General features: G+C 36.9%; 2 protein-coding genes across 3 annotated transcripts; both read left to right on the top strand.

Moving 5' to 3' along the window:
* Positions 1-6,513: 6,513 nt before the first annotated feature.
* LOC140865525 (putative glutamine amidotransferase GAT1_2.1) lies at positions 6,514-8,617 on the top strand. Its single transcript, XM_073270192.1, has 4 exons — positions 6,514-6,766; positions 7,000-7,730; positions 7,832-8,044; positions 8,189-8,617. Exons 1-4 carry the CDS (start codon positions 6,679-6,681, stop codon positions 8,435-8,437), a joined length of 1,281 nt encoding a protein of 426 aa, XP_073126293.1. The 5' UTR covers positions 6,514-6,678; the 3' UTR covers positions 8,438-8,617.
* Positions 8,618-10,258: 1,641 nt separating this feature from the next.
* Positions 10,259-13,277, top strand: LOC140864170 (LEAF RUST 10 DISEASE-RESISTANCE LOCUS RECEPTOR-LIKE PROTEIN KINASE-like 1.3). Of its 2 annotated transcripts, none has more exons than XM_073268138.1 (4): positions 10,259-11,318; positions 11,550-11,582; positions 11,666-12,001; positions 12,083-13,277. In XM_073268138.1, exons 1-4 carry the CDS (start codon positions 10,478-10,480, stop codon positions 13,015-13,017), a joined length of 2,145 nt encoding a protein of 714 aa, XP_073124239.1. In that variant the 5' UTR covers positions 10,259-10,477; the 3' UTR covers positions 13,018-13,277. The 2 variants fall into 2 exon arrangements, with proteins under 2 accessions (XP_073124239.1, XP_073124238.1); XM_073268137.1 differs by having other exon boundaries at positions 10,262-11,318; positions 11,544-11,582.
* Positions 13,278-14,083: the final 806 nt, after the last annotated feature.

Consider the following 14,083-nt stretch of genomic DNA (forward strand, 5'->3'; position numbering starts at 1 on the left):
ACGTGTGGGACATAAGGCAGAAGAGCAGAAAACTGAGAAGTATATTCAGCAACAGATTTATTGTCTTGCACCAACAGATTAAATTCATCTTCTTTAGCAGAATAGTATGATGGTGGTGCATATTCTTGTGCAAACTGCTTACAAAATACTTCCCATGTGATCTTTTCACCAGAATCAGAAAGTGTTTCTGCTGTCGTTTCCCACCAAAGTTGCGCACGGTCTTTAAGTTGAAAAGGAACTAACTTCAGTCGAATTTCATCAGGATATTCTAGTCCATTAAACATATTGTTGAGACTTTTCAACCAACTAGCAGCTTTCTCACTTCCTTCATTGCCAAAGAACTTTTGCGGACGCAACTCCTGAAATTGAGAAATTATTAATCGTATTCCTCCCATTTTCTCAGTCAATTGGGCTACTGGATCAGCCTCAGCCTGAATCGCTTTTCCTTTGTCAGGATTTACCCGTGGTTGTTGTTCCACCTCTAATTCCACATCTTTCGGAGGCTGAACAGCTGGTCGACCACGTCTTCCCCTGACAATATCATCAAGATTTCTAACATTTTCCGCTGCAGACTCTTCTACAACTTCCTTCCCTTTTCTACCTCTTCCTCCTGGTGCCATTCAACAAGACACAAGGATTTAAATACAGGCAAAAATATCTTAACAAACAGAAAATTATGATAGGAACTCAGAGTTCTAATAGAATTCATAAACTAATTCTAAAGCCAAGAACTACTGGTTCTAACAAATACGTTCAAAAATAAACACCACAAGTAAGTCACGTAAGAACAAGTAGTCACACACATACGCAACCATTTTGTTAGTGTCTAAACTCGAGTGTCCTAGACTCTAGTTCGAGCATATCCCAGTATACGCTCTGATACCAAATGAAAGGGCTCGTGTCCTGATTTAATATTTAATGATCAAACAACCAGGATTAATTAATATAAACAGCGAAAACGAGTTAAAAATTTGCGTTTGGGCCTAAAGAAATTTCGGCATGACCTATTCGTAAATAGGACATCCCAAAAACCTGTACAACACAACCAGCAATATATACTCAAAAATAGAGTCACAACTCCAATTTACAAACCTATAGCCGCACTGGCCAGGACTAAACACATGCAGAGCCGGCAAGGCTCGATCACACAAATAACAATTCAAAACAAGGTCCAAAACTATTTATACAGATACACAGGGCATCACCCCGGCAAATATAAAACTCGCTAAACCGATATATATACATATATCTGGGAACTCGACTCCACGCTCGCCTCACTGGGTACCACTAGATGACGCTCCACCAGATGCGTCAAATCCCCCTGGATAACCTGCTATGGAATCATAAACAACCACAGCATAAAAAGAAAACATGGGTCGGACCCCAGTATGACGAACTATAAAAATTACGACAAATATAACTGACATGAATAAAATCAAGTACAATGCAATGTAATGCGTGACAGGTATCAATGAAATAAGGGATACCAAAAGGAGTCCAAATAATCGTATCACAATAAACTCAGTGGCCACCCGTGTCAGGAACGCAGCAGACCTCGAATCATCACTGCTAATCCATACACGTAGCATCGGAGGGTGACAGGAGCGACCCGTCCAGCCTCATGCTGTCATCATGAGTGTCGTACGTAGCATCGAGAGCACGGTTGCTACCCGCTCGGTCTCGTGCTAACTCAGGAGTGCACTAAATAATGTCACTCGCTCCATCGATGACTCAATACATCTCAAGAGATCAATATCAATAGCAATCAAATGAGTCAAGGCTCAACGTGCTATGAAAAATTAGTAAAATGAGTGAATGCAATCATATAATCCACATAAGCACATAAAACACGTTAGCACTCATTACAAAATATTTAATATCATTACATGCCATTATAGGCGTCGTAATATAAACAGCTCATACGTACCTCAACCAATTCTTAATTTACCATAGAAATTATCCCAAATATTTCTCGGATATTCCAATCCCAAATTTTCAGAATCTGTAATTCCAGAAAAATTGCTCATAAATCCTAAAATTCATATTTAATATTAAAAAATCCTATTAATGACCAAATATCGAATATACGACTCTAAAAGTCGAATTACCTAAATATAAATAATCTGAAATTGTCCATAATTAGTTACTAAATCCTAAATTACTATAAGACAATTCTAACACAGTGAAACATTTAAATAGTAATTGCAATAATCCTAAAAGTCAAAAATCCCCAACTACAATAATCTGAAATTTCGAAATAATGCTAGAATAATTTTTGAAAAATAGCCAATACCTCCAATCGAGTCCGATATAATACCTACAACCAATAATAAATCAAATATTAATTATCGGAAGTCGATTGAATCAAAATTCCCAAAATTCGAAACACTAATCTCGAAATCTACCTCAAATATTCGAATTAGAGGTCTAATCAACCGAAACAACAACCCTCTAAACTCCTGCGGCGATCGGCGACGGCGAACGGCGGTGAACGACGACGGCTGGTGCGACGGGTTTCCGGAAATCTCAATAAAAATATGAAATATAGGTACCAAAAGATAGCTCTCGTCGAGAGGATTCCAGAACTATATTTACTTTTGAAATCCGGCCAAAAACGAATGAGATACGACCCTTACAAGCGACGGAAAGATTTTGAAAGAAAAAGAAAACGATACAGACGGGGATAACGATGAACGCGTGAGGAGAGAGAAACAGTCTGAATATATATATTCATATCTATTTAATTAGATATGTATTGCTTTAATGTGTGTCTTATTTTATTCATTCGGGGTTCAAACTTGACCCGGTTCGAGTTATTTCAACTCATGTGTGCTCTATTAATAACATATTCATTTTAATATCGTCTATAAACCGATATTTATAAATACATATTTTTAACACACAAATTAATTAATATATTCATATCGGGTCCTTACATTATCCATCCACAAAAAAAAACCTCTAGACTGAGCAACCCCATACATAATATCAAAGTATAGACTCAACGTTATAAATGCATGCAGCATAATAGTCATGATATAATAAATTCACATAAGTCATGTCATATAAACCATTCAAATATAGAACATTCATACTCAACCAGGATATCTTGGATAGTACGTCTGTATCTCAGAATAAGCAACCTAGTGAGACTGTCTCTTCCTAGTCCAAGTCTATAACCAGACGATCACCGTATCAGTAAACGTCTACTATAAGTATTAACTAGACTAATAGCTACTCATTGAAGCTAATCAGAGTCTAGCGATATAACTGCGTACGTAGTCATCCATTGACATCGATTGCCTCAAAACTTAGGCACAACTCTGCTACGATCTTGGCAGCACCTCGCTATCGAATGACCTTCGAAACGACATTTGAATCGCCCAAAACCGACTAGAACAACCCAAAGTCGAGAGAGAAGATTTTGGAATTGGCAAGAAAGAATGAACTCTCGGCCCCTATTTATAGACCACGATCGAAACTTCTGATCCCTAATTCGGTGCTTCCGAACGCACTTCGAAACTACCTTTCGAACTCCCTCTACCGTACGTGTGTCACTGATTGAACAATACATTGTTGCTGACATAGTTCGGTTCTACCGAAATTTGGTTCGAAACTTCCGAACTCTCTCAGGTCCAATCACCCAATCAAAACTCATACCCTGTTAGACTGTCACAAGATCGGAGCTTCCGATCTCCAGTTTGGAGCTTCCAAACTACTCAGTACTACTGATCACGAACTCTGGTTTCCGAACCAGTTCGGTGCTTGCGAACTACTCTTCGTAGCTTCCGAACTATCCCAACTAGGGGTGAGTTTTCGGTATACCGTATCAAAAATATTGGTATGATAAAAATTCATACCGATACCGATTTCGAAATTCCGAAATTTTGGTATGAAAAAAAATCATACTAATATCGTATAGATATCGAAAAAAAATTCGATATATAAAAATATATATATATATATATATATCGAAAAAATTTCGGTACGGTATCTCAAAAAATCGGTATTTTGGTTCGGTATCTCAGCCCTAGTCCCAACACTTGAAAGCCCTCGGAACCATTTTAGATGATTTTGAATCCGATTTTTAACTCTTTAAGCCCAAATGAGAATCTCTTAATCATGTTTAGATAATAAATTTTCTTAATTAGGAATCGAGTACTACAAAAATCACCAAATGACATGAATATTAATTTCACAAAAGAAGATGACGTCTTCGTAAATTAAAAAAAACAAACATGTTAGTGATATTTTAAAAAGTAAAAAAACATTAAATTGATTAAAAAAAGTACCAGCATACCAAGGCAAAAATCCCTCACACTTAGCAGGCAAGCACTCTCTTTGCGAGTCAGATTCAATACATAAATACTATATATTTGCATATCTATATATATATTTATTTTATTTTAAATATTTGATTTAAAAAACTGAATGAAATTTTAGAAGATTTATTTCCATTACTGCAAAATTTTGTGTGATAAATAGTTACCAAAGGGCAGCATATGTACAAAAAGTTTATAAAAGTGGTCGGTATTATCATAAATTTTTTAAAAAAAACATTAAAAGACACAAAAATAAATGACATTTTTGGTAAATAATAAAACATGCCAGAAAAAGGGGACTCATATTTTATACCGACGTAACAAAACCCTCTTCACTTTGAATATATAACTAGAGCTTCTACGCACATGATTCATGCATAAATATTAAAATATTTTGTTTTATGTAATTTTGTATAATAAAAATAGATTAGATTATTTAAATTAAAAACTTAAAAAATTTGATGATTATTTTTTATTCTATGGTGATATAACTATTTTAAAATTTTAAAATATCGATAAAGATAAAAACATAATCTAGGAAATGAGAGTCTCAAAGACTCAGACAAGATACATATTTATTAAAATAAAATTTTATTATTATTTTATTAAATAAAATAGAATATTTTTATAATTTAGTATGGATAGTATACATAATATTAGAGGTGTTAAAATGAGCAAGCGAGATGGGCCGACCCACAATCCATTCGCAACCTATCATTAGGCGAGGTGGGCCGGTCATCTTTTAGGCGGGTTAGGAAAACACCAATCCTACCCACCTATTTTAAGTGGCGGACGGGCCAATCCAACGGACCTACGTGTAAATTGACGGGTTTTGGCGGGCCAACTAGCAACCCATCACAACCCACTATTAGGCGGGACAGAGTGGGCCGGCTCATATTTTAGACGGGTTGGGAATACACCAATTCAATCCACCTATTTTAGTTACCACAACCCCATGTTTTTAAAATCGGACCGGACTGGTTCCCGGTTTTGTTAAAAATATTATTTTAGTAATATTAGATTTTTTAAAATTAATTTATTTATTTTTTAAAAAAATATATAACTATAATTAATATTTTTAATATATTCTTATAGTTATTTGTTTTTCAAACAATTATAAATATATATTTTTGTCTATTTATATACATCTATTAGGTTTTTAAAATTTAGAATATATTATTAATTATATTATATAATATAAACAGTTTTCTGGTCCGACTGTTTGGTTAAAACAGTTCGATTGGTTGAACTATCTTTTCAAAGTAGACCAGTTCGATCATCGGTTCGATTATAAAAGCATTACCACAACCCACCATTAGGCGGAATAAGGTGGACCAGCTCACCTTTAGGCTGGATAAAAAATTTTCAAACCAACCCGTCTATTTTGTATGACGGGACGGATCAACCCGACGTGCCTAATCTATTTTACATATCTGCATAATAGAGATTAAGATAATACATATATTATAGATAATAGATAGAGATATAAATAATAGATATTTGTATAGTAATATTTTTTTTTTTGAGAGTGTAATATAAGAGCCTGTTTGGATTTCATAGACATTTTTTAAAAAAAGTTGTTATTTTAAGCTATAATTTTTTACTTTTGAAAAAGCTCTAAATTTGATTTTAAAAAATGTCTTTTTAAGTATTTAAATGACCATCCAAATACCTTATAAATTAAAAAAAACAATCTTTTTTTAAAAAAAAGTGATTTTCTGATTTAGCTTTTGATACTAAACGGGGCCTAAAACAATAATACAAGAACCCGATAAAATTAGATTCAATTTTGCCAACAAAATTACATCCATATTTAGCCATAAATAAACCAATCAAAATACAGAAACTGTACAAATTCACGCAATCAATCAATTTAAATTAAATTGGGGGAGCAGCACGAAAATGGATAAGACCTCCACCAAATCGTAATCAATATTAATAACATTCCTAATAGAGTATAATTTTGTTTAGATAGAATTTTCTTCTTAAAACTTCCCCCAGCCAAGTCAGCACATGCGTCAAGTTTGACCAGTCCATCCTACGTGGAATCATGCATGAACAGAAATAAACACGTGCAAAATTTCCCAACCCTAATTAGTATTTTAATCTCTAAAAAGAAAACAGAAACTATTCCTATATTTAAAACAATTCCTATATTTTTTCGTGGATTATATATACCCCTACGCGGCGACTAGACTTTCATCATCCAGCTTACAACGTAGAAAATCCAGTCTAGTATACAAAGAAATCTTTCACTAAAGAAAATTTGCAACTCTTAATCACAAAAATTAAAGCAGATTTCCTATTTGTTACAAACAATTATTTATTGTCTACATCAAAATTTGGTGGGTTTTGAATGGCCGCTGATCTCCCCGTAATCTTGCCTCGTGTTCTTATTGTTTCTCGACGCTGCGTTCGCAAGAACAAGTTCGTGGATTTCGTGGGTACGTATGAAACATTTTACCGTAATTATGTTTCTTTTTTGGTTCTGTTATTATGTCATAGTTTTTTTATTCAATTCTTCAACTTCGAGATTACATGCTAAAGGGTTTTCGTTTTTTCCTGTTGAAATTTTGATAAATAGATGTATATGATTGAGAGAGGATTGATCTGCCAATTTACGGAGACATTCAGGAGTTATAGGGTGTTTTGGATTGATTTTTCGAATAAATTTCAGGTGAATATCATCTTGATCTGATTGTAAATAATGGTGCGGTGCCGGTTATCGTTCCACGGGTACCCGAGATTCACAAGTTGCTAGAGAGTTTCGAACCGATTCACGGAGTTCTTCTTTGCGAAGGGGAAGACATTGATCCATCCCATTATGAATCCGAAAAGTCGAATTTATCCGCAGAGGAATTAGAAGAAATTCGCGGGTTGCATGTTAGTGACACAGCCATAGACAAAGAGAAGGACACCATTGAACTAAAACTGGCAACACTTTGCCTAGAAAGAAGCATCCCTTATTTAGGAATATGCAGAGGTTCCCAAATCCTAAATGTGGCTTGTGGGGGTACCCTTTACCAAGATATTGGAAAAGAATTAACAAAAGATGTACCCGAAAAGCAGAGGATAGTGCACATGGGTTATAATAATTATGATGGGCATCGACATCCGGTTACGATTGTAGAGGATACCCCTTTGGATCAATGGTTTAGTGATTCTTTTGAGGATGGGGAAAGGGAGGTTTTGGTTAATAGTTATCATCATCAAGGAGTCAAGAAATTGGCTCCAAGATTCGAGCCAATGGCATTTGCACCGGACGGTTTGATCGAAGGGTTTTACGATCCGGATGCGTATAATCCTGAAGAGGGAAAGTTCATAATGGGGCTCCAGTTTCATCCAGAGAGGATGAGGCGGCTGGATTCTGATGAGTTTGATTACCCTGGATGCCCTATGGCCTATAAGGTGACTACTTGAAGCAAACTCAGCATGTTTATGGTTTTGTTTTATATATAAGATATGAGTGTCTTCAATGTAATGTAATTATGCTCTTTGAATTGGTGCAGGAATTTGTAAGAGCAGTTGTTGCCTATCAGAAAAGACTGATCAGTGCGCCGCCTACAAGCGTGCCAAAGTCGTTGAAGCATAATGGAGAAATGGAGATGAAGAGAAGGATTATAGTTAAGAGCTTTTCGGTTGCAAGAAACATGAGCAAATGTGGCCATGGCATGAATTCCATAAAAGAACCAGAACTTAAGGCCGGTACAGAGTTTCTAGAGGTACCAAATTATCGACGTCTGTACATTTTACACGAATCGTCTTTTAACTATATGGAGCGTGATGTGCAATTTTCTCTACAGTTTCTGCGATGTAGTTTTGACAAGAGTAACCTTTTTTTTTAATGTGAAATTCTTGATTTGCAGGAGAACAAGGCTCTGAGTCCGCAACAAGAGGCGAGATTACAGCAGATGGGCGCAACGATAAGGAATGGAGCTTTCTACTTGGAGAGACTGAATTTGATGGAAGAAAAGGAGAATTTGGCAAGAAATTTGATGGGGAAAATGTCTATGGAGCAGCTATTTGATCTCTTGACTTTCTATCGTATGATGGGGAAGATTTGTTCGGAGGCTTTGGAGATCAAACAGCACGGCCTATTCAGTCATCTAACTTGATCCATCTGTATGAAGTCTTTAGTGTATGGTGTGTGTGAATTCTTTTTTTTTTTTAGATTTGTAATCCACAAGAATTGTGGCAAGAAGTAACTAGTGCCAATGGTTATCAATTGTTGGTTTGGGAAAGTTTTATGCTGATTGTGTATTGCCTCAACATAGACATATTTCAAGATCAAATGATGACCAAAGAATTCTCATCCATGATATGAGGGAACTCCTATTAGTGTAAACATGTTGGTCACTCCTGTTAAGGTGATTGAGACTATATGCTCCACCGGGTATGCATTACACCTGGTGGAGCTAAGCCCTTGGATCATGGAAAGACCCACATGAAAACATGCATTTGGGCCTCCTTGATCCAAGGGTTATGCTGCACCTGGAGTTATTTTCCAAGTGCAGCATAGTCTCAACATTTATGTTACACCGCATGAGATGTTCGAGCGATCAACTCATCTGAAAACAAAAAAAAAAAGCTCAAGCATCTTCTACAAAAAATGAACCCGGATATTTTCTCTGGGATCAGCATAGTCACCCACCCCCATGGCAACCTTGAATGGGTGACAAACGGTCTACTCTAAAATTAATATCAGATCAAAGTTAACTTCTTCGATTCTATAAAATTGTTGAAGAGTTGGTAAAATGGGGATTGTTGGGGTCTAGAAATCATGTTGGTAGCTAAAGTCGAACTTCAAAAGCTATGCATTCGAGCTCAAGCACGCATGGAGGATTAACTTATGCACGAACCTCCCCTGTTCCGGTCATGGAATAAATCAAAAAATGAATTTTTATTCTATATTGAACTATTATTGGAACTGTCCATATCCGGTTCATCCTTCAGAATCCTATCACACCACGCGAGTCATCTTACACCGGTGCATAGTAGGCAAGACGCCAGGATCTCATTGGGGTTAGAGTAGATGTTGATGCACACTCCCATTTTCTGTGTAAAAATAAATGTGTCGCAAGATGGCACTATCAATTATTTATAATCCCCACTTTTCATCAAGTTCATACTGCTTTTGAACTGTAATTCCTGTTTAGTCTTGATAGTTGCCTTTCTACCTAACATTTTTTTTTTTGGAAGCCTCTACCTAACAACTTTGAATAATCTCCGATAATTTACGCAATTTATATGAATGCGAACCGAGGTCTTTTACATGTATATTCTTGCAAAGGACTCCAATTTAACGCGAACACCGATTGATCTCATTGAGTTTCAACTAATTGCAGAAATTATACATGGGATCGTAATATTTGATGTGGGGACCTATTTTTACCTTGTGAGTCTACAACAAAAAACGAAAACCGCGTTTTTTGTCGTTCATATTTACTTATTTGCGATTTTGGTACACTCTGACGTTAAATATCAATTCCAATCTCCTATCTTTACTTTTTTTTTTTTTTTTGTAATTTTAGGCCTATGTTGATTTGGTAGAATGTCACACTGATGTGACACAAACATGATGCTGACTTTTGCATTATCACGTCACTCCTATCTTTACTTTTTTTTTTTTTGTAATTTTAGGCCTATGTTGATTTGGTAGGATGTGACACTGATGTGACACAAACATGATGCTGACTTTTGCATTGTCACGTCAGTACTTCAAATGAAAAAAAAAATGATCGAAATTGTCAAAAATTATAAATATAAGACTAAAACTCAAATTTGGAGACATATATAGCGAATTCAAACCGTAAAGATATAAGCATACATGATCAAAATACAATTTTCCCGGAAAAGAAAAATATTAGTTTCTATCGTGTGTTTTAATTTTGACCGAAACGAAGAAAAGAATCCTACTCTGTAACCTTCTATGTAATTTCAGTCACGTCCAAAGACACAATGCTTTCTTCCATTTGAATGAGTCGGCCACCCATTTTTCTCCCAACAGAAGCTTCTATTTGGTTGAAAAACTAGGCCAAAATGGCAGCATTTGTCAATTCCCAGTCTCCGCAACACAGCGTTAAACACGAGTTCATTATTACATTCCCACCCAAAAAACCTTATTTTCAATCTTTGTCTGATGTAAAACTCTCGCCATGATCCTTTCCCTTCGACCAAAAAAACCAACGGAAATGATGAACACGAAGCTCGACCAAGAATCTTTCAGCTGGATCCTTGTAATCCTCCTTCTTTCGCAAATCCAGGGCTGTATCTGTCAATCCGATGCGTCGTACGAAACGTGCAGGCAACCGTTTCGATGCGCCAATCTTGGAAATATAAAATATCCCTTTTATGGGAAGGATCGGCCGGTGTCTTGCGGATATCCAGGCTTCGAACTCGACTGCCAGACAGACTTTCCCCTGATCACCATGAATTCAGTACTATCCTACAGGGTATTGAGTATCGATGGCAATACGAATAGTCTCATAGTAGCCAGAGATGATTTATTGAAGAGCACTTGCCCACAAACCTTGCTCAACACCACCTTAGATCTCAATCTTTTCAATTTCTATTCCATTGCCAATGATCAGAACATCACTCTCAACTACGAATGTGGCATGATTGTGTCTCAGCCTCAGCAAATCGTTTATCATAACATATCCTGCGACGCACCGTGGTCCGGCTGGAATATGGTCTGGACACCTGCAAATGCTAATTTTTTAAGAAGCTTTATAGGATGTTCTAGCAATATTTTCGTCCCAGTGAACCAAACAGCGGCCAGCCTTTTAGCTTCACCCGTGCCGATTGTGTCTTTACAAGATGCCCTGGCAGGCGGGTTTTCAATACAGTGGTCGGCGAATAATAGCAACTGCCAGAATTGTGAGGGATCGGATGGGGTGTGTGGGTCTAATCAAGATTCATCCTCTTTTGCTTGCCACTGCAGTGATGGAACTCATCCCTTAACTTGCAATGACACTGGAACTGGAACTGGAACAGGTACGGGACTCTGTTTCTTTATCATTGCCTCAATATATTTGAAGATCATGTTCTACATGGACAACACTTTAGAAATTATATCAATAAGAGCGTACAAAAATTTTCCTTGTTGGTAATGATAATTCCTCAGTTCTTGATTTTGTGTTCTTTTACTTATTTCATCACCAATTTTCTTCTGGTTTACATGTTCCCATGTATCTATAACCAAAAAATTTGGAATGACAGATTCAGGAAAAAGTTCGAATAACACAGGAAAGGTACTTGGTAAGATTACTATTCAATAAAACAAAATTCCCGTTTCTTTCACGACAATGGACTTGCCTTGAAAACATTGTGCTGCTTTCCAGGTCCAGCTCTAGGTGGTGCTGCTCTTGCTGGTATAATTGTTGGATGGTTTATTTACCATTATAAACAGAAGAGGAAAAACCGCGTAGCCGCCAAATCTGCCCAAAATACCAGCAAAGAAACCAGCACTCCCCATTCAAGCAAAGGCCTCTCCACTCCAAGTTCAACTAGTTTCGCCAGAAGCATCCCTTCATACCCAACATCAAAAACCGAACTCGGTGGGGGAAGCACGTACTTTGGCGCGTATCTCTTCAGCTATGCTGAGCTTGAAGAAGCCACTGCTAATTTTGATCCCTCTAGAGAACTTGGAGACGGAGGTTTTGGCACCGTGTATTATGGTACAAGCACTGAGCCCTTTTGTGTAGTGGAAATTTATCCCATCTTTATCAGACATAAGAGCTCATTTTTTTGTTAAACAGGGAAGCTACCGGATGGTCGTGCTGTTGCAGTTAAACGTTTATACGAGAACAATGTGAAGCGTGTCGATCAGTTCATGAATGAAGTCGAGATTTTAACAAAGTTACGACACCAAAACCTTGTGACGCTATATGGATGCACATCCAAGAGAAGTCGAGACCTGTTGCTAGTTTATGAATATATACCAAATGGAACAGTGGCTGATCATCTGCACGGAAATCGTTCCAAATCAGGGCTACTTTCTTGGCAGATTCGGTTGAAAATTGCTATTGAAACTGCAGATGCACTTGCTTATCTCCACAGATCAGACATTATTCATCGAGACGTGAAAACCAATAATGTCCTTTTAGACAATGATTTCAATGTAAAAGTTGCTGATTTCGGTCTGTCAAAATTGTTCCCTGCCGATGTAACTCATGTGTCTACTGCCCCACAAGGGACGCCTGGCTATGTCGACCCTGAGTACTACCAGTGCTACCAACTCACAGAAAAGAGCGATGTCTATAGCTTTGGAGTGATGCTTATCGAACTTATATCTTCTTTACAAGCTGTGGATACCAATAGACACCGCCAGGAAATCAACTTAGCCAACATGGCTGTCAACAAGATTCAAAATCGTACCCTAAACGAGTTGGTGGACACGAGCCTTGGCTTCGAAACAAATAGCAAGGTGAGGAGGATGGTCACACTGGTCGCAGAACTGGCTTTTCGGTGCTTGCAACAAGAGAGGGACATGAGGCCCTCGATGGGAGACGTGCTTGAAGCTTTGAGAAGGATTCAGAATGAGGATTTGAATGTCGATAGGGTCGAAATTGTAGACATATTGGTGGATGATGATACGGTGCTTCTCAAGGGTGGCGTCGACCACCCTGTCTCACCGGACTCGATTTTCCTTAACAAATGGAACAGTAGCTCGACGCCTGATTCTAGCGTGTGAGCCATTGTTTCATCTGTTTGGTGTTTATATTATCAACACATGTTGTGATCTATACTTGGTTAGGAACTATATTGTCACATGCTCGAACATTTAAATGCTTCTGCTGCTACATTACTTTGTTTTGACAATAAATTTCATGGGAATGTAAATATTCGGAGCCGTAACTTCATGTTATAATCAGTTTTTGTTTCTCTTGTAAAAGAGCTTTCTACATGAACTAAACCACCATTGGAGGAAAATTTATGCTGCAGCTTTTCATAGATTGCTTGCAAATCTTGGTAATAGATGTGGATGAATACATGAATTTCTGATGGTTATATTCAGCTACTAATCAGCCAAATTTGGCTTCTTGAAATCAAAGTGCTTATCTAGATGGGAAATATCATACACGTATTAGGTTAGTCTATGCTGCACGCATGCACTTCACACCTGGGGTTAGTCTACCCAGACCTAAAACTATTAGATCATGTGAGAAACTCACATTTCAATCGAAAATCACATCATGCGCCGTGAATCCAAAGGTTAAAATTTGGCCATATCATATAGGGAGAACTCCACGGATGCAGTATAGACTTTTCTGTACATGTTTATTTATACAACTGAAATAAGATACAGATCAAAATGTTGAAAAATTAAAAAGCGACCAATTGATAACTCCATTGGTTAAACTTTTTGTTCAAATGTTTGAGGGGACCTGCCCCCATGGGCAATAGGCTAACTGCACAGTATTTCTATTTCGCCTAGCTGAAAATTTCAAATTAACACATGCCCTAACAGGTCAGGATAGTTAGCATCAAAATTTTGAATTTTTAAAAGAATTGTATAAGAAATCTGATAATTTCTCAGTGGAAAAGGAGTGAATTTAATTATAATACAATATAACTTACCCTACCAATTGTATTAAAGAAAAATAGGTAAAATCATAGACTTTAAATTTGAAATATGTTCAAGACAAAGTTTGGTTTCTAAAAATTTAATTGTTGTTTTTAACTCGTACGTCGTGTAAAACAATAAATAATATTAAGTACCATAAATATTTGACGGAACTTTTGTTCACCTTCACATA

This window comes from Henckelia pumila, chromosome 4, assembly GCF_033568475.1.
Source record: "Henckelia pumila isolate YLH828 chromosome 4, ASM3356847v2, whole genome shotgun sequence".
NCBI lineage: Eukaryota > Viridiplantae > Streptophyta > Magnoliopsida > Lamiales > Gesneriaceae > Henckelia > Henckelia pumila.